Source organism: Coregonus lavaretus (assembly GCF_964263955.1).
Source record: "Coregonus lavaretus genome assembly, contig: HAP1_SCAFFOLD_280, whole genome shotgun sequence".
Taxonomy (NCBI): domain Eukaryota; kingdom Metazoa; phylum Chordata; class Actinopteri; order Salmoniformes; family Salmonidae; genus Coregonus; species Coregonus lavaretus.
In genome coordinates, this window is record NW_028161584.1 from 352,501 (window position 1) to 374,538 (window position 22,038).

Genomic DNA, 22,038 nt, shown 5'->3' on the forward strand with positions numbered 1-22,038 from the left:
GAGTAGGAGTGTATCTGGACTGGCCAGCCGGCACTCTGTCCTTCTACAGAGTCTCCTCTGACACACTGACCCACCTGAACAAATTCCACTCCACATTCACTGAGACCCTCTATCCAGGGTTTAGGCTTTTGTATGACGGGGACTCAGTGTCCCTGTAAATAATAATAATAACCATGGTAACACTGACACACACACACACACACACACACACACACACACTGGACAAAAACACACACACTGGACACACACACACACACACACACACACACACTGGATACACACACACACACACACACACACTATACACACACACACACTGGACACACACACACACACACACACTGGATACACACACACACACACACATTGGACACACAAACACACAGTGGACACACACAGTGGACACACACACACACACACACTGGACACACACATACGCACACTGCACACACGCACACACATACACTGGACACACACACACACACTCGACACACACACACTGCACACACACACACACACACACTTGACAAACACACACAATGGACACACACACACTGGACACACACATGCAGGACAAACACACACACAGACACACTTAACACACACTGAACACACACACACACACACTGAACACACACACTGGACACACACACACACACTGAACACACATACATACACTAGACACACACACACACACTGAACACATACACACACACTGGACAGACACACACACACTGGACACACACACACACAATGGACACACACACACACACCTGAACTCACACACACACACTGAACACACATACATACACTAGACACACACAAAAACACTGAACACATACACACACACTGGACACACACACACACACACTGAACACATACACACACTGAACACTGAACACATACACACACTGATCACACACACACACTGGACACACACATACACTGAACACATACATACACTAGACACACACACACTGAACACATACACACACTGGACACACACACACACACACACAATGGACACACACTGGACACACACACATACTGGACACACACACACATACACTGGACACACACACACACACACACACACACACAAACACACACACACAAACACACACACTGGACACACACATACACCGGACACACACACACAAACGCACACTGGACACACACACACTGGACACACACACACACACTCGACACACACACACTGCACACACACACACACACACACACACTTGACAAACACACACAATGGACACACACACACTGGACACACACATGCAGGACAAACACACACACAGACACACTTAACACACACTGAACACACACACACACACTGAACACACACACTGGACACACACACACACACTGAACACACATACATACACTAGACACACACACACACACTGAACACATACACACACACTGGACAGACACACACACACTGGACACACACACACACAATGGAAACACACACACACACCTGAACTCACACACAGACACTGAACACACATACATACACTAGACACACACAAAAACACTGAACACATACACACACACTGGACACACACACACACACTGAACACATACACACACTGAACACTGAACACATACACACACTGATCACACACACACACTGGACACACACATACACTGAACACATACATACACTAGACACACACACACTGAACACATACACACACTGGACACACACACACACACACACACACAATGGACACACACTGGACACACACACATACTGGACACACACACACATACACTGGACACACACACACACACACAAACACACACACACAAACACACACACTGGACACACACATACACCGGACACACACACACAAACGCACACTGGACACACACACACTGGACACACACACACTGCACACACACACACACACACACTTGACAAACACAAACAATGGACACACACACACTGGACACACACACACAGGACACACTTAACACACACTGAACACACACACACACTGAACACACACACACACACACTGGACACACACACACACACTGAACACACATACATACACTAGACACACACACACACACTGAACACATACACACACACTGGACACACACACACACTGGACACACACACACAATGGACACACACACACACACCTGAACTCACACACACACTGAACACACATTCATACAGTAGACACACACACAAACACTGAACACATACACACACTGAACACTGAACACATACACACACTGGACACACACACATACTGGACACACACACATACACTGGACACACACACACAAACACACACACACACACACAAACACACACACTGGACACACACACACACTGGACACCCACACACACACACACTGGACATAAACACATACTGGACACACACAAACACACACACACTGGACACACACACACACATATTGGACACACACACAAACACACTGGACACACATCCACACACACACACACACTGGACATACACACACACACACACACACACACACACACACACACACACACACACACACACACACACACACACACACTGGATTCACACACACACATGTGGACACACACAAACTGGACACACACTGGACACACACTGAACACACACAAACACTGAACAAACACACACACTGAACACACATACATACACTAGACACACACACACACACACTGAACACATACACACACACTGGACACACACACATTGGACACACACACACACTGGACACACACACACACACACACTGGACACACACACACTGGACACATTTCCATGCGTTGTATTTTGATGAAAGGAAGTCCCATATAGCCAACTGGACAGGACTTTGCTATGGCATCTTCTGTTTCGGTGTCTCAGGTCAGGTCTGAGCCATGATCAGAATGTGTCTCTGTGTCTATTTCCAGCCCTGCCATTTCTACCTGTCCTGATCTAGTGTTTCACCCCTGACCTCCTCACACCGTCTCACTGTCCATGTCTGCTTTTAGCTCCCACCTCTACTTCACTGTGTTATAATGGACCTTATGCTTGTTATGTCACCTCTGTAACCAGTTATCAAACATACTGACCTTTCTGACCCTATCCCATGGCCCTACTTTCTACAACTGAACATTTAAATTCCTCTATGAGTTTTATTTCGTGTCCATTTACTTATCTATGTATTTGTTGTATATTGGGGTTGTGCTGCAGAGCATCATGGGGGTTTGTATGTGTTGAGATGATCACGTTCCAGATAAATGGTTGAACTGATTCCCGTCTCCTGTCTCATCATTATTGAATTGTTATACAGACATGGTTATTAAACCCACGAGACATAACAAAAGATTGGTGATGAGTAAGTCTGAATCTACAGGAACTATTCTGTCTGGAAGAAGTGGGTTTTTACAACTGTTTAAAACTGTTATTTTCTGTGGTCCAGTCTAGGCTAATGTTAGCACAGTGTATTGCTAGCAGAGGCAAGTGCATAGTCTAGCTAGCTAAGAGAGAGAGTTAACATCGTCATGGACGGCAGAAAAGGACTCGAGACGGACGTCGGAGCGGGAAAACAACGTGATTAAAAGGGAGGAATATACAGTGATTAAAGGAAAGGACATTTATTCAACTGTGAAGACAAACCTTTTAATTAAATCTGCTAAATGAGCGAATTTAGGAGGAAACGTCAGTGAGTGAAGTGAATGAAGATCACATGACTGAGGAAAATATTGCTGTGGTTGAGGACAATATTGAAGTGAGTGACAATCAGGAGCTTGTTGAGAAATGAACAATTATTGGAATTGTTGGAAACATTGGACAGTTTGATAAAAGTATTTCACAGTGGAGCTCATATACAGAACGGTTTGAATATTTAGTTCTTGTAAATGACATGGATGAGGACAACATTGTGCCTACATGTTTTAGTGTAATGGGGCCAAAGACATTTAATTTACTAGGCAGCCTGCTACAGCCAGACAGAACAGGTAATAAGACGTATGGGGATATTGTGGAGATACTTAAAGGACATTTTTCACCAGAACCACTAGTTAATGCTGAAAGGTTCAGGATCCACAGGAGACATCAGGAAGAGGGAGAATCAGTAACAATGTTTGCTGCTGCATTAAAGAAACTATCAGAACACTGAGTTTAATGCTGTTCTAAATGACATCATTAGAGACAGACTAGTATGTGGGCTACGGAGTGAAGCTACACAAAAGAGACTGTTGACTGAAAGTCATCTGACCTTGGCAAAGGACATTGAAATCAGTGTGTCCATGGAACTAGCTGCTAAAGAGGCTCACCAGTTGAGTTCATCAGGAACTTAGTGGGTTCATCTAACAATCCTAATCATCAGCTGATACATTTTAATCTCATACACAGGGTAAACCTTCCACCTAGAAAACATCATTTTATAGAAATCACAACCGCTCCTCTGTGTGATCTATGTAATCAAGGTGCCTTGGGCTCCTTTAATCATATGTACTGGGAGTGACCAGGGGACATGTTTTGGAAAGAGGTATCCTCATACCTTGTTCCCCCAAACTGTTATTACTGAATGATAATTCACCACTGTCATTACAGCAAAGACGTATAATGTTGTCAGCTTGGACAGCAGCTAAAAAGATGTTGGAACTAAGATGGCAACCACCACACCTCATTGGATCAGCACTTTTATAGATATCATTTATTTAGAACTATCCACTGCTAGGATCCATGGGGCTAGCCAAACAACAATTGCAGCTGAAACCATAAAATAACTCCTGTAGTTGGTTTTACCCAACAGATTGATCATTAATTATAATTTTTGTGCAAATGTGTACCTTGATTTAGTATTTAATGTAATGGAGATCAGGTTGGGTGTGTAGGGGTGGTCCCAGGAGGGGTTGGAGGGTGGGTTGGGGTGGTCCCAGGAGGGGTTGGAGGGTGGGTTGGGGTGGTCCCAGGAGGGGTTGGATGGTGGGTTGGGGTGGTCCCAGGAGGGGTTGGAGGGTGTGTTGGGGTGGTCCCAGGAGGGGTTGGAGGGTTGGTTGGGGTGGTCCCAGGAGGGGTTGGAGGGTGGGTTGGGGTGGTCCCAGGAGGGGTTGGAGGGTGTGTTGGGGTGGTCCCAGGAGGGGTTGGAGGGTGGGTTGGGGTGGTCCCAGGAGGGGTTGGAGGGTGTGTTGGGGTGGTCCCAGGAGGGGTTGGAGGGTGGGTTGGGGTGGTCCCAGGAGGGGTTGGAGGGTGGGTTGATGCAGTTGAGGTGGGTGATTGTATATGTGGTTTATTATAATTGTATGTATCTGCAATAACTAATTTCCATAATATACTGATATATATTTTAACAGTATTGTGTCTCTAGCTGTATAACCATTCCTGCTGCTATTTGTTCTTGTCTGTGTTCCTTTGAAAATAAATAAAAAGTTAATCACAAAAAAAGGAAAAGTGCACAGAGTTTCAACTGAAAATCAGAGACAGGGAAATCAAGTCACATGCTTCCACTGTGGCAAGGTGGGACATCAGGTATCAACATGTTGGTGGAAGGACATGGATTGTCCAGCCTGTGGTAAAAAGGGCCACATCGGACAAGTCTCCAGAAACAAAAAGAGAACAGAGAAATCACAAAAACGGGAAACAAGAAACAGACATTCCAACGAAAGACACATAGACATGTTCACACTGTTGAGTAAGAGAACACTGAGGTGAGTGACTCATCAGACCAGGAAGTCACACTGAAAATCCAGACTTTTTCCTGGCGGGCCGCACGGCTACTATGTATCCCCCTTGCTAGAGGGACAGCCGGTGGGTATGGAGATTGACACAGGGGCAGCTGTATCTCTTGTTTCAGAATAAATACACTGAAACACCTTCCACTTCAACCAGCGCACCTCGTGTTAAAGACTTACACAGGTGAATCTGTCGGTGTGAGAGGCATCACTGATGTCACAGTTCAGGTAAACAGACAAACTGAAAAGCTGCCACTCTATGTTGTGAAAGGAGACTATGCATCACTACTGGGATGTTCATAGTTGGAGAAAATCACACTGGACTGGCCATCAGTGCATACAATGACACATGGAGACACAGACCTACCTGCCATCTTAAAGAAACATGGAGAAGTCTTTAATGGACAGCTGGGTAGTATGAACGACATTACATGGAAGCTTAACATTAAGCCAGACAGCAAACCAACGTTTCTGAAAGCAGGACCTGTACCTTATGCTATCAGACCAGAAGTCTGACTTGGACGCTTTAGTCAAGAACAAAGGACTGGAGCCGGTCAGCATGAGTGAATGCATGAGCAACACCCATCTACCAGTCCTTAACACTAGAACCGCCTGTTCTTTCAGCATATAAGAACCCGCTAGAGAAAGTTACCAGGCGTCCACTTTAGCATATGCATCAGATGCATATCAACCAGCAAGGTGCAAGGTGTGCAAACATGGTTTGTTAAATAAACGCTTGATAAATAGTGCATCATATATTGTAAATTATTTATTGCATGAAGAAATATTTGTGGAAATATATAAATAAAATAACAACAATAGTTAATTCTACAAAGTAAAAATAAAATCGGCCTATAGCCTATTTCTGTTTCCCTTACAATAAAAACATTACAGTGTAAACCATTTGATCAACTGTATTTGTAGATTCAATTAGTAATAGAGTTAATAAAGTCGATTTACAGTTTATTTTGACAAAGTATAAATGAAAAAAGTATTATAATAATAATATAACTAGCCAGGTGCTCAGGTGAAATGATTTGCTGTATTCCTAAACAAAAGCACCAATGCATGAACAATTTTAAAGGATTAATTGCATAAATAAATATTTGTGGAAATATATTCATGACAAGATATAAAAACAATAATGTGTTGATTGTATCAGACACTGTACCGAGCCTTTACACATGAACCAATCACGTCTTCTCTTTATGGTTCGGTTCCACAAACAAATCAAATCGGTTGCCCTGCACACAGTTTTCATGGGCCTTGTTCGGTGTGGACCTGCTGTCTTGACATTGTGTCTTTTTCCCCAGTAGGAGCTGTGGTTCTTGGGGAAGAGGGAGAGCAGGACCTGCTGTCTTGGCATTGTGTATTTTTCCGCAGTGGGAGCTGTGGTTCTTGGGGAAGAGGGAGAGCAGGACCTGCTGTCTTGACATTGTGTATTTTTCCCCAGTGGGAGCTGTGGTTCTTGGGGAAGAGGGAGAACAGGACCTGCTGTCTTGGCGGCCTGCTTGGTGACTGTAGCTTCTTTCTCTGCGTTCATGTGGTTTTCACCAAGCTCACATGCCAGTTCCATGATGAAATGTCTCCTGCTCACTTTCTTGTCAAGGCATTGCTTGTACAACACGTGTTGATAGCAGTCATGTCGAGCACATTGTAGAACACCTCAACAGGCCAGAGGAGAATACCCCCTTTTACAGAGTACAGTCAACAGGCCAGAGGAGAGTACCCCCTTTTACAGAGTACAGTCAACAGGCCAGAGGAGAGTACCCCCTTTTACAGAGTACAGTCAACAGGCCAGCGGAGAGTACCCCCTTTTACAGAGTACAGTAAACAGGCCAGAGGAGAGTACCCCCTTTTACAGAGTACAGTCAACAGGCCAGAGGAGAGTATCCCCTTTTACAGAGTACAGTCAACAGGCCAGAGGAGAGTACCCCCTTTTACAGAGTACAGTCAACAGGTCAGAGGAGAGTACCCCCTTTTACAGAGTACAGTCAACAGGCCAGAGGAGAGTACCCCCTTTTACAGAGTACAGTCAACAGGCCAGAGGAGAGTACCCCCTTTTACAGAGTACAGTCAACAGGCCAGAGGAGAGTACCCCCTTTTACAGAGTACAGTCTGGACATCTGGTCGAGTGCATCCACACCAAGCTTTAACATAAAATAAAATAGAAGAGGTTATAATTATATAGAATGATAATACTAATAGTAATAATATGAATGTAATATAATAAAAGGGGATCCTATTTGGTGTTTGGCAGATGGGAAGGCTATCTGTATATGGTAGAGATACTGTATATACCTTTGTGTGATTGTAGTCTGTCACTGTCTCCGGTTTCTTCTTCTGGTCACCGCCGGTGGCAACAGTGGGGTGCATGGTGCTGAGGAAGCTAACACTTATTTATTTAACATCTGTACACCGTGAGTGTTGCTTTACCACTCTCCATCACACCGTGAGTGTTGCTATACCACTCTCCATTACACCGTGAGTGTTGCTTTACCACTCTCCATCACACCTTGAGTGTTGCTTTACCACTCTCCATCACACCGTGAGTGTTGCTTTACCACTCTCCATCACACCGTGAGTGTTGCTTTTCCACTCTCCATCACACCGTGAGTGTTGCTTTACCACTCTCTATCACACTGTGAGTGTTGCTTTACCACACTCCATCACACCGTGAGTGTTGCTTTACCACTCTCCATCACACCGTGAGTGTTGCTTTACCACCCTCCATCACACCGTGAGTGTTGCTTTACCACTCTCCATCACACCGTGAGTGTTGCTTTACCACTCTTCATCACACCGTGAGTGTTGCTTTACCACTCTCTATCACACCGTAAGTGTTGCTTTACCACTCTCCATCACACCGTGAGTGTTGCTTTACCACTCTCCATCACACCGTGAGTGTTGCTTTACCACCCTCCATCACACCGTGAGTGTTGCTTTACCACTCTCCATCACACCGTGAGTGTTGCTTTACCACTCTCCATCACACCGTGAGTGTTGCTTTACCACTCTCCATCACACCGTGAGTGTTGCTTTACCACTCTCCATCACACCGTGAGTGTTGCTATATCACTCTCTATCACACTGTGAGTGTTGCTTTACCAATCTCCATCACACTGTGAGTGTTGCTTTACCACTCTCCATCACACCGTGAGTGTTGCTATACAAGCATCTTCTGCCTTTGTTTGTTCACTGTTCTGAGCAGCTAGTCTTCTTTATGTTCTGTTTCATCTCAGCCGTCTCCCCATCCTGATAATCAAGTGTTTTATTGGTATCTTCCACTAGATGGCAGTAAACACCTGCTGTAACTAGACTTTGCAACAGTATGTGTTCGGTTTCTTGGTCCTGGTGACTCCTGGGCCCTTATTCATAAAGGCAGTGTCTCAGAGGAGGAGTGCTGATCTAGGATCAGGTCCCCCCTGTCCATCTTATCTGTTTCATTATGATCTAAAAGGCTAAACTGATCCCAGATCAGTACTCCTACTCTTTATGAATACTGTCACAGGTGACTCCTCAAGATGAGGCTCATGATTTATAAGTTATATTCTTTAAGAATCAATTAATATCATTAATTGAACTGCTTTGCCATGAACAGATCTGTGACGTCTTAACTTAAAGGTACTATATAGACTTTATGGTTATTTAAATGGGGTTGAACATTCATCCCATCAGATTGTGTAAAGGATTTTATGAGTTCAGAAAAATACTGACTTGGAAGCATCTCTCTGACCTCACCCTGCTGAAACACACCCAAGTAAAGACCACATAGCTACAGTTATATGCTTGTCTGGTTTTACCCACTTTTACAGCCAATGTATGGACTGGTATCCATATGAATCAGTGGAATATACAGACTAGTTAACCACCTCCCAATAAGGGTTCAGCAAATCTATTTTATTGGTCACATACACATATTTAGCAGATGCTATGGAGGGTGTAGTAAAATGCTTGTGTACCTAGCTTAGTGCAGTAATATCTAACAATACACAACAATACACACAGATCTAAAAAGGAAAACAATGGAATTAAGAAATATAGAAATATTAGGATGACATCAAGCATACAGCACTAAACAGACAGACATCTCAGGACATCAACATCTCCTGGGGGGCATATCAACATTCTACATGGACTTCCTCTCCTTGTCTCCTCTCCTTGTCTCCTCTCCTTCATCTCAACTACATGAGAGAACTGGACAGGTGAAAGCAATGTTTCCACACCTAGTACTATCTTAAGGGTCCAAGACAAATGCGCTGTAAGACGTTGGTACCCAGGTGATAATGTGTCTCTCTCCTCACTGGTTGAATGATGCCAATGGATGAACGGGCGATGGAAACGGATAATGGGGCACGTTACTTTACAATTACATTAGAATGAACTGAACGATGAGGAGGGTGAAGAGGGTGAATTTAATTTAGAACAATGGTGTAATGATGATGAAGAATTGTGGGTGTTGTGGGTGGTCTAATTATTTTTACACATTTTGCCATGTGGTGTAGAGAAAATATTGCAGTTTTAAAGCAGGTATTCTGCAGTTCTACACATTTTGCATTGGGGTGGAGAGAAAATGTAGCAATTTTATAACCAATTTCATGCAATTCTACATATTTTGCCATGGGGCAGAGAGAATTATTGCAGTTTTAAAGCAAATGTCCTGCAATTTTACCCATCTTGCCAAGATTGCTTAAGTTATCTTAATTAATTCAGATGATTTTGAGTGTATACTGGCTACGGCATCTCAAAAAGGACAAATAGGACTACTGCCTCTTTTTTCACGTTTTTCTAGCGAAGGTCTTTTAAGGTCTTTTTAAGGGAGTATACTAGCACACAGAAGCGCGAGCAAACAGGTTCCGGGTGTGAGCTTTGCAGACGATCTGACACCGGAGAGCTGAAAGACAGGGCCTTAAATACTGGGAGAGGTAGTGGGTAATGCAGCGCAGCTGGCAGAGTAATTAGAGCAGAGCAGAGCAGGGACAGGTGGAGCTAGTTAGGCTGAGTAGAGAGAGTGGTGAGCAGAGTGGAAGAAAATTAAGGTGGTAACCCGGTGGAGTGAGAGGCCCATGACAGAACCCCCCCCCCAAGGGACGGCCCCAGAAGTCCCAAGAGCAACACCACGCCGGGCGGGAGGAGGGGAGCCGGAGGAGGGCTAGAACTCCTCCGAACGGTCCGAGTGAACGTCCTCATCCTCGGAGGAAGCCGGAGGGCCGTGGTCGGGAGATGGGACAGGTCCCGAGACAGGATCAGGCACAGGACAGGAAGCCGAGCGGGCAGGACGGTTAGGGACCCCTCTGGGGCGGCCCCTACGGATTGCAGGTTGATCAGGATGCCGTTGGTGGAAAGCGGTGATGAGAGTCCTATCCACAATCCGACTAGCTGGCACCCAGGTCCTTTCCTCAGGTCCATAGCCCTCCCAGTCAATGAGGTACTGGAGACCCCTACCCCTCCGTCTGGACCGAAGCAGGCGGCGGACGGTGTAAACCAGACCACCATCGACGAGCCGTGGAGGAGGAGGACCAGGCGCCGCAGGGACCAGCGGACTCTCATGGATGGGCTTAATCTTAGACACATGGAAAGTGGGGTGCACCCTCAGGGAATTAGGCAGTTGGAGCCGGACAGCAGTTGGGCTAATCACTCTTATGATAGGGAATGGGCCAATGAACCGAGGTGCCAGCTTCTGCGACTCCACCCTGAGTGGCAGGTTCTTCGATGACAACCACACCCTTTGACCAACATGGTAGGTGGGAGCAGGAATTCTCCGACGGTTGGCCCCGGTAGTGTAGCTGGCAACGGATCTGAGGAGTGTGGCTCGGGCTTGTGACCAGGTGCGGCGACATCGACGGGCAAAAGCAAGTGCAGATGGGCAAGTAACCTCCTCTTCCTGGCTGGCAAATAGAGGAGGCTGGTATCCATAAACACATTGGAAAGGGGACATACCGATGGCAGAGCAGGTCAGAGAATTGTGTGCGTACTCCACCCATGTCAATTGCTGCGACCAGGAGTGGGGGTTGCGTGAAGTCATGCATCGCAGTGCCTTCTCGAGCTCCTGATTAGCCCGCTCTGACTGCCCATTGGATTGGGGATGGAATCCGGAAGTCAGACTGACTGTGGCTCCCAGCAGGTGACAGAACTCCTTCCAAAAAGCGGAGGAGAATTGTGGACCACGGTCAGAAACTACATCCCTTGGCAGTCCGTGGATCCGGAAGACGTGTTCCAGGACCACCTGGGCGGTCTCCTTGGTGGTTGGGAGCTTGGGGAGGGGAATGAAGTGTGCCATCTTGCTGAAACGGTCAACGATGGTGAGAATGACGGTCATGCCCCTTGAAGGGGGCAGCCCCGTGACAAAGTCAAGGGCGATGTGAGACCAGGGACGTCTGGGCACAGGCAGGGGCTGCAGCAATCCGGCTGGGGGCTGGCAGGACGACTTGTGTTGGTTGCAGATGGGGCAGGCTTGGACGAATTCCCGTACATCCTTCCTCAGAGAGGGCCACCAGAACCTCTGGGCGAGCAGGTTGTAAGTGCGGGTGGAGCCAGGGTGACAAGCTAGGCGGGAGTCATGTCCCCACTGAACGACCTGGGACCTCAGGTCTTCGGGGACAAAAAGGCGGTCAGCTGGGCAGGTGCTGGGACCTGGCTGGTTACGGAGAGCTTCCAGTACCTGTTCCTCAACAGCCCAGGTCAGAGCTGCAACGATGCAGGGACTTGGCAGAATCGACACAGGGTCCTTGGAGGGGGTGTCATCCTTCTGGAATTGACGGGAGAGGGCGTCTGGCTTGGTGTTGCGTGATCCAGGCCGGTATGACAGAGTGAAATTAAACCTGGTGAAGAACAGGGCCCAGCGGGACTGCCTGGAGTTCAACCGTTTGGCCGTGCGGATGTACTCCAAGTTCTTATGATCGGTCCAAACGAGAAATGGAATGGTGGACCCCTCCAGCCAGTGACGCCACTCCTCCAAGGCAAGCTTCACAGCCAGCAGCTCACGGTTCCCTATGTCGTAATTGCACTCAGAGGGGGACAACCGACGTGAGAAAAAGGCACAGGGATGGAGCTTCCTATCCTCCGCAGCCCACTGAGAAATCACAGCACCAACTCCCACATCCGAGGCGTCCACCTCCACAATGAATTGCCGGTCCACATCAGGCATCTGGAGGATGGGAGCGGAGGTGAACCTCACCTTGAGGGTACTGAAGGCTTTAACGGCTGCTGGGGTCCAGGTGAAGGGTTGCTTGGTGCTGGTTAGAGCAGTGAGAGGGGCAGCAACGGTACTGTAGTTCCGGATAAACTTCCTATAGAAGTTAGCAAACCCCAGAAACTGTTGCAGCTTCTTTCTGTTCTCCGGAACTGGCCATGAAGTGACTGCTGATACTTTGGCAGGATCCATTTGGATACTTCCCTCTGCCACTATGTACCCCAGGAAGGCCACTGTCTTGACGTGAAACTCACATTTCTCTGCCTTGGCGTAGAGGGAATTCTCCAGAAGACGATGAAGGACTTGCTGGACATGGCGGGTGTGTTCAGACAGGTCTCTGGAGTAGATTAAGATGTCATCCAGGTAAACGAAGACAAACTTGTTTAACATGTCCCGCAGTACATCATTCACTAGAGCCTGGAACACAGCAGGAGCATTGGTGAGGCCAAAAGGCATAACCAGATACTCGTAGTGGCCTGTTGGTGTATTGAATGCGGTTTTCCATTCATCTCCCTCCCGGATCCGCACTAGGTGGTAAGCGTTTCTGAGATCCAACTTGGTAAAAACAGTGGCTCCCTGGAGCAACTCAAAAGCAGAGGTGAGCAGAGGCAGAGGGTAACGGTTTTTCACTGTGATGTCGTTGAGTCCCCTGTAGTCGATGCAGGGGCGAAGAGATCCGTCCTTCTTCCCCACAAAGAAGAAGCCAGCACCAGCAGGAGATGAAGATGAACGGATTAATCCTGCGGACAGAGAGCCATTGATGTAGTCCTCCATGGACTTTCTTTCAGGAGCAGACAACGAATAAAGACGACCCCTTGGAGGAGCTGTTCCAGGGAGGAGGTCGATGGCACAGTCGTACGGTCGGTGAGGGGGCAGAGATGTGGCTCTTGCTTTGTTAAACACCTCTCTGAGACCATGGTAGCATTCTGGGACATTGGAGAGGTCAGGAGCGGAGTTAGTAGGTACTGGCCGAGGGGGTAGTGCGGCAGCAAGCAGGCAGGTTCGGTGGCAGTCCTCTCCCCACTCCCTGATCACCCCGGTCACCCAGTCGAGCTGAGGGTTGTGCCGGCGGAGCCATGGGTAACCCAGGATGAGGGGTTGGCCTGGAGAGGGGAGCAGGTGAAACTGGATAGTTTCTTGATGGTTTCCGGACAGACCCATCGAGACCGGGGCCGTGACATGAGTGACCGATCCGAGTAAGTGTCCGTCCAGTGCCCGGGCAGGAATAGGAGGTGTCAAACGGAGGTTCTCCAGTCCCAGTTGGCGTGCCAGCTTGATGTCCATTATGTTGGCTTCGGCGCCAGAATCCACCAGAGCAGCCAGGGTGTGAGTTGAGTCAGAGAGGCGGAGGTGAACTTGCAGCAGGGGTTTGCGGTCGGAGGACTGGATGGTCATTGAACTCAACCGGACTCCCCCTATGCCCGGTGAGCTTCGGCCCTTTAAAGGGCAGGTTACCACACGATGTCCATCACCTCCACAATAGAGGCAGAGGTTTGAGGTGAAGCGGCGCTGGCGCTCTGCAGGAGTGAGAGAGGCTCGCCCAATCTCCATAGGCTCAGACTGATCAAGCTGACCTGGGTGAGTGGCAGTAGATGACAGGAGCCCAGTCGGATCTCTCCGAATGCCGGTAGTAGGTGGACCTTGGCGCCCCCTCTCACGACGACGGGTCTGTATCCTTCTGTCGATCCTGACAGTCAGTGCGATGGCTTCATCAAGAGTGGAAGGCAGCTCATGGGAGACCAACTCGTCCTTGATATAGTCAGCCAAACTATGGAAGAACGCGTCCACCAACGATGGTGTGTTCCACGAACTTCGTCTAGCCAGGGTTCGGAAGTCGATGGAATGGTCTGCGACTGTACGTCTGCCTTGTCGAATACTGAACAGTTCACGAGACGCCTCTGCGGTGGGTGAATCCAGGTCAAACACCTTCAGCATCTCCTCAGCAAACAGGTCGAAGGTTGCACATGCGGGGGTTTGACGTTCGAACTCTGCTGTTCCCCAGAGTCGAGCTCGGCCCGTCAGGTGAGTGATGGCATACCCAACTTTAGCCCCCTCCGTGGCGAAGGTCCTTGGCTGCAAGGAGAACTGAAGTCGGCAGCTAGTCAGGAATGGCCGGACCTGGGTTGAATCGCCGTTGAACCGCTCGGGGTTTCCAATCTTGGGTTCCGGAGCAGCGGCTGCAATGACCGGGGCAGGTAACTCGGGGGCAGGGCTGGTGGGCAGACTGGCTGGGGTAAGGTTGGTGAGGAGTTGAATGATCATGGCGAGTTGTTGTTGCTGCTGCTGGAACTGCTGCTCATGCTCATCGGTTTCCATGTCGGGGAAAGTGTGCGCTGAGTCCATAATGGTCAGATCGTACTGTCACGGTTCAGACAGACGACCAGAGGACCACAATTGCGTCACACCAGAAAGTTTATTAAACTTAAGGGAAAAAGGGAAGTAGGGAGTGAATGAAGGCTCCAGGGGTAACAGGGATCCCGTCCAATGTGCTGGGTCTGTGCCCCCCCCAGTGGCAGCGATGCGTCCTATGAAGCCGGTGGTGGGTGGTCCAGAAGTCCTGGGGGGGGGAGACACAGACACAACAGGGCGGAATGAAACAAGGCAGCAGTACAGTTCAAGGGAAATCCAAAATACGTAGTAGCAAGGCAGAAGGCTGGTCAGAGTTACCGGGATTGAAGAGTAGTCAGGAGTCGTAATGGCAGAAGCAGGTCTGGATCTCCTGAGGCAGAAGAGTATCCAAAAAACAGGCAGGTCCGGGGTCACAAAACCAGGGTGAGCCAGAAGCGCGAGCAAACAGGTTCCGGGTGTGAGCTTTGCAGACGATCTGACACCGGAGAGCTGAAAGACAGGGCCTTAAATACTGGGAGAGGTAGTGGGTAATGCAGCGCAGCTGGCAGAGTAATTAGAGCAGAGCAGAGCAGGGACAGGTGGAGCTAGTTAGGCTGAGTAGAGAGAGTGGTGAGCAGAGTGGAAGAAAATTAAGGTGGTAACCCGGTGGAGTGAGAGGCCCATGACAGAATATTTACGATCATATGTTTAAACACTAGAGAGCTATTCTACATTGTTGCTCCAGTGTGTCTTACTGAACATTCTTATTTTTTATTTTATTTTTATTTCACCTTTATTTAACCAGGTAAGAAGCAAGTTGAGAACAAGTTCTCATTTACAACTGCGACCTGGCCAAGATAAAGCAAAGCAGTGCGATAAAAACAACAACACAGAGTTACAAATGGAATAAACAAAACGTACAGTCAATAACACAATAGAAAATCTATATACAGTGTGTGCAAATATAGTAAGTTATGGAGGTAAGGCAATAAATAGGCCATAGTGCAAAATAATTACAATTTAGTATTGACACTGGAATGATAGATGTGCATAAAATGATGTGCAAATAGAGATACCGGGGTGCAAATGAGCAAAATAAATAACAATATGGGGATGAGGTAGTTGGGTGGGCTAATTACAGATGGGCTGTGTACAGGTGCAGTGATCGGTAAGCTGCTCTGACAACTGATGCTTAAAGTTAGTGAGGGAGATCAGAGTCTCCAGCTTCAGAGATTTTTGCAGTTCGTTCCAGTCATTGACAGCAGAGAACTGGAAGGAATGGCGGCAAAAGGAGGTGTTGGTTTTGGGGATGACCAGTGAGATAAACCTGCTGGAGCGCAGACTACGGATGAGTGTTGCTATGGTGACCAATGAGCTAAGATAAGGCGGGGATTTGCCTAGCAGTGATTTATAGATGACCTGGAGCCAGTGGGTTTGGCGACGAATATGTAGTTACCATGATTAAAGTGAAACATCATGTTGTGTTTGACACAGGGACACTGAGGTGTCATAACACACCCTAAACCCTGGATAGAGGGGCTCAGTGAATGTGGAGTGGAATGTGTACAGGTGGGTCAGTGTGTCAGAGGAGACTCTGTAGAAGGAAAGAGTGCCGGCTGGCCAGTCCAGATACACTCCTACTCTGTGGGAGCTGGAGGAGGGTACGTCTATGGTAGTGAATTTATTATTGTGGCAGGCTCTGTAACTGTTGTCAGAGCAGATCAGACTCCAGGACTTGTCATTGGATCCAATAACACAGTCCTTACCCCTTCCTCTCCTGCTGATTCCTTTATATGTCACTCCAATATAAGCCCATTCCCCACTCCACTCTACCTCCCAGTAACAGCGCTCAGTCAGACCCTCTCTACACAGCACCTGTTCCCAGATCTCAAATCTCTCTTGGTGATCAGGATACGGCTGCTCCTCTCTCCTCCTCCATGTCACCTTTCTGTTCTCCTCAGACAGAGAGAGGAGTCTGTTTACTGTGTTTGGGTCCAGTGTGAGATCACAGACATCTGATGGATGAAACCAGACACAATATTAGAAATCATCATCATTCACATTAGAATGTTAACACTTTTCACTAATTCATTTAATGTACAGTGAGGGAAAAAAAGTATTTGATTCCCTGCTGATTTTGTACGTTTGCCCACTGACAAAGACATGATCAGTCTATAATTTTAATGGTAGGTTTATTTGAACAGTGAGAGACAGAATAACAACAACAAAATCCAGAAAAACGCATGTCAAAATTTTTATAAATTGATTTGCATTTTAATGAGGGAAATAAGTATTTGACCCCTCTGCAAAACATTACTTAGTAATTGGTGGCAAAACCCTTGTTGGCAATCACAGAGGTCAGACGTTTCTTGTAGTTGGCCACCAGGTTTGCACACATCTCAGGAGGGATTTTGTCCCACTCCTCTTTGCAGATCTTCTCCAAGTCATTAAGGTTTCGAGCCTGATGTTTGGCAACTCGAACCTTCAGCTCCCTCCACAGATTTTCTATGGGATTAAGGTCTGGAGACTGGCTAGGCCACTCCAGGACCTTAATGTGCTTCTTCTTGAGCCGCTCCTTTGTTGCCTTGGCCGTGTTTTGGGTCATTGTCATGCTGGAATACCCATCCACGACCCATTTTCAATGCCCTAGCTGAGGGAAGGAGGTTCTCACGCAAGATTTGACGGTACATGGCCCTGTCCATCGTCCCTTTGATGCGGTGAAGTTGTCCTGTCCCCTTAGCAGAAAAACACCCCCAAAGCATAATGTTTCCACCTCCATGTTTGACGGTGGGAATGGTGTTCTTGGGGTCATAGGCAGCATTCCTCCTCCTCCCAACACGGTGATTTGAGTTGATGCCAAAGAGCTCCATTTTGGTCTCGTCTGACCACAACACTTTCACCCAGTTCTCCTCTGGCAAACTTCAGATGGCCCTGTATATGTGCTTTCTTGAGCAGGGGGACCTTGTGGGCACTGCAGGATTTCAGTCCTTCACGGCGTAATGTGTTACCAATTGTTTTCTTGGTGACTATGGTCCCAGCTGCCTTGAGTTCATTGACAAGATCCTCCCGTGTAGTTCTGGGCTGATTCCTCACCATTCTCATGATCATTGCAACTCCACGAGGTGAGATCTTGCATGGAGCCCCAGGCAGAGGGAAATTGACAGTTATTTTGTGTTTCTTCCATTTGCGAATAATCACACCAACTGTTGTCACCTTCTCACCAAGCTGCTTGGCGATGGTCTTGTAGCCCATTCCAGCCTTGTGTAGGTCTACAATCTTGTCCCTGACATCCTTGGAGAGCTCTTTGGTCTTGGCCATGGTGGAGAGTTTGGAATCTGATTGATTGATTGCTTCTGTGGACAGGTGTCTTTTATACAGGTAACAAGCTGAGATTAGGAGCACTCCCTTTAAGAGTGTGCTCCTAATCTCAGCTCGTTACCTGTATAAAAGACACCTGGGAGCCAGAAATCTTTCTGATTGAGATGGGGTCAAATACTTATTTCCCTCACTAAAATCCAAATCAATTCATAACATTTTTGACATACGTTTTTCTGGATTTTTTTGTTGTTATTCTGTCTCTCACTGTTCAAATAAACCTACCATTAAAATTATAGACTGATAATTTCTTTGTCAGTGGGTAAACGTACAAAATCAGCAGGGGATCAAATACTTTTTTCCCTCACTGTAGATGTTTCTAGGTATCAAAAGGAGAAGTTAAGGTAACTTGAGACTTGTTCAATGATCATATGTTATACTGTATGGTAATATAAAACACACTTATTCCTATGAAATACACACACACACATACACACATCCTGTACACACACAGGGCTGTTCACAGACCTTGCAGGTGCTCAAAATTAAAAAATAAGGCAGACTGGGAAAAAGTGTCAACCGGGCGAACGCGACCACTGTGCAGGACAGACTGGACGGGGTAGGGGTGGGGGTGTGGAGAATTTGACGACGTCATGACGACTTGGGGGCAGTGTATTCAGAACAACAACGATATAAAAACTGTATACAAAAAATATGAATAATGATGAGTGAGAAAGTTCATACCCCCAAGACATGCTCTCTCACCATTACAATGTATGATATCTGTGTATCTGTAACTTTCTCACTCATTGAGGATTATTCGTAACCATGGTAGCATCCACATTAATGTAGAAGTGTTCAGAAACATATTCTATATCTATCTATATTCTTATTTACAATAAAAGTGATTCCAAAATGGCACAATATATTATTTACCATTCATTTCTTTTGGGCACAAAATAATCTGAAACACAACCAAAACAAAACAGCAAATGCATCCAACAAGTTTGTAGAGTCACAAGCTTGATGTAGTCATTGTGTGCTATTAATGTGGGACCAAATACTACACTGTTGACTACTTTAATACACATAAGTGAATTAGTCCCAATACTTTTATTTCCCTAAAATGGGGGGACTATGTACAAAAAGAGCGGTAATTATTAAACGGTTCACCCGATATGGATGAAAATATCCTCCAATTAAAGCTGACAGTCTGCACATTAACCTCATGGTCAGTGTATAATTTCAAGTGCTGGAGTACAGAGCCAAAACAACAAAAAATGTGTCACTGTCCCAATACTTTTGGAGCTCTCTGTACTGTATATATAAACTCAGCAAAAAAAGAAAACGTCATTTCTCGGCAACATTAAAATTAGGATAAATGTGTTGATTTGAAGGAAAGACGGGCAGACTCTGGTAAGTCTAGGCTACATAGAACTATTATATTAGAAAGTTAGGTCGTTTACAGACATTCAATAGTCAGAGTAGGTTTGATATATGATCACTTATCATGCTGACCAACCTGATGGTCTCTGTTGGAAATGTGAAACGTATCATGCCTAGGCTACATGCTCTGTCCTGCTACTGGTAGGCCTGTAACGTTATGGGAACTGATCTGAACAGGTTTAGGCTGGTCATCTAGGATATGTAGGCTATAGCTGAGGTATAGACCTCCATCTGCATATCACTAACAAACCTCTGTTATATATTATAACCTAGCCTACTTTACATAAAATAAATTGTTGCAAAAATACTTTCTGAATGTATCAATGATTTCCCCTCAGATCAATCAAGCCTGTTTTAGCCCTTCTGTCTACATTCTCAGATTGAAAGACAACAAATAGCCGACTTTTAATGAATACAAATAAGTGTGAGACATGGCCTTGTGTTGCTGCACTGTCTATAACTACCTTAACAAACAGTGACTTATTATTATTATTGACAGTTAACATGGAGAAGAGATGTCACAACCAGATGTTCATCTGATTGCATTAAATAGCCTGACTGTTTGGATGTGTCTGTTAGTAAATGTTTTATTTCTAAGTGATCATGAGTAAAAGAGAACAATGGATATTCTAGAATTAGTTGTCACTGTGTTCACCACAACCAACATGCTGCATCTCTGTTTAGGGGTCAGTGGTCTAAAATGAGTCTCTCTGGGGAGAGAGAGGAGGGGGGCCCTGCCTCTAAAAGGAGTCTCTCTGGGGAGAGAGAGGAGGGTGGCCCTGCCTCTAAAATGCGTCTCTCTGGGGAACATGACACCAAAGCTAAGAGGTGAGATAACAATTTTATGAAGAATTTGTTAAGTTTATTTCTAAAATAAATAGCTATCTTAAGAGCTATCGTAAATCGCTCTGGATTAGAGTATCTGCTAAATCAGGAGTTCTCAATCCGGGGTCAGTGGAGGTACTGCAGGGGTTCTGCAGCACCCTGACTGGACTCGTTGCAATGGAAGACATTTGATAGAATTATCACGACACAACCACTTTGCCTACTCTTCATTATTGCCTAATATAATGGAATGCATATTTTTTTAACCAATTCTGATAGTTGTTACAAGCAGAATTTTGACAATATTACCGTTATACCAACACACTCTTCACACCCGTTTAACAACGCTAAATAGCTTTGGCATCGTAGGCATCAAGTCCCGTGTCAATAATGTTGACTACAACGTTGCATACAATGTTCATTTTCATCTAACACATATTTCGCCCTAGATGCCTTCAATTGGCCATTTTATAGCCATGCCCAAATTAGAAGTATTTTTTAACAACGTGATGTTGCGCTCCAAAGGGATAACTTGATGTAGGTAATTAAATAATTGTGTTTATTATACACTTAGAAAATAAGGTTCCTTATAGAACCAAAAAGGCTTACATTTACATTTTAGTCATTTAGCAGATGCTCTTATCCAGAGCGACTTACTGGAGCAATTAGGGTTAAGTGCCTTGCTCAAGGGCACATCGACAGATTTTTCACCTAGTCGGCTAAGGGATTAGAACCAGCAACCTTTCGGTTACTGGCACAACGCTCTTAACCACTAAGCTACCTGCCGCCCCGGCTTCTATCACTTCCTTAATATATGGAACCACTAAAAGTTAGATATATTGTTGGGTTTAGTGAAGAAGAACCTCTAGAGTTCTGATCAACAAAAGGTGAATGTTTTGAGGATGTGAACCCAGCAGCCCTCCAGTGGTCAGATCAAGCCCGCCTGTTTTTCCAGCGCCCGGCCTGGGATTCGAACCAGCCACCTTTCTGCCATAGGTCCATCTCCTGCCACAGCTCAAACTCTTTAGCCACTGGGCGAAAACCTGAGTTAATCTTCAGAAATAAGCATGAGTTGATCTGCCAAAATGAAGACAACATGCTATGCAGACATTAATGGTATCACTTATACATAATTATTATACAGAAATCATTGTCAAATGCTGAAGAGATACTGTTGCATGTAGGTCTATATTATTTCTGGATTGATCATATAGAAATATAAAAA

At 46.2% G+C, this 22,038-nt stretch overlaps 2 protein-coding genes across 2 annotated transcripts in view; both read left to right on the forward strand.

Moving 5' to 3' along the window:
- LOC311120377 (stonustoxin subunit beta-like) overlaps positions 1 to 863 on the forward strand; it is a gene marked incomplete at its 5' end in the record, with an annotated part of 1,709 nt that extends 846 nt beyond the window's left edge. Inside the window, one exon of the mRNA XM_084194986.1 lies at positions 1 to 863. This exon is cut by the window's left edge and continues 369 nt beyond it. Within this exon, the coding sequence (XP_084051112.1) occupies positions 1 to 158 (158 nt within the window). The 3' untranslated portion in view covers positions 159 to 863.
- Positions 1 to 22,038, forward strand: part of LOC311120367 (NLR family CARD domain-containing protein 3-like) — a gene marked incomplete at its 3' end in the record, with an annotated part of 211,386 nt that overhangs the window by 180,221 nt on the left and 9,127 nt on the right. The window lies entirely within an intron of this gene.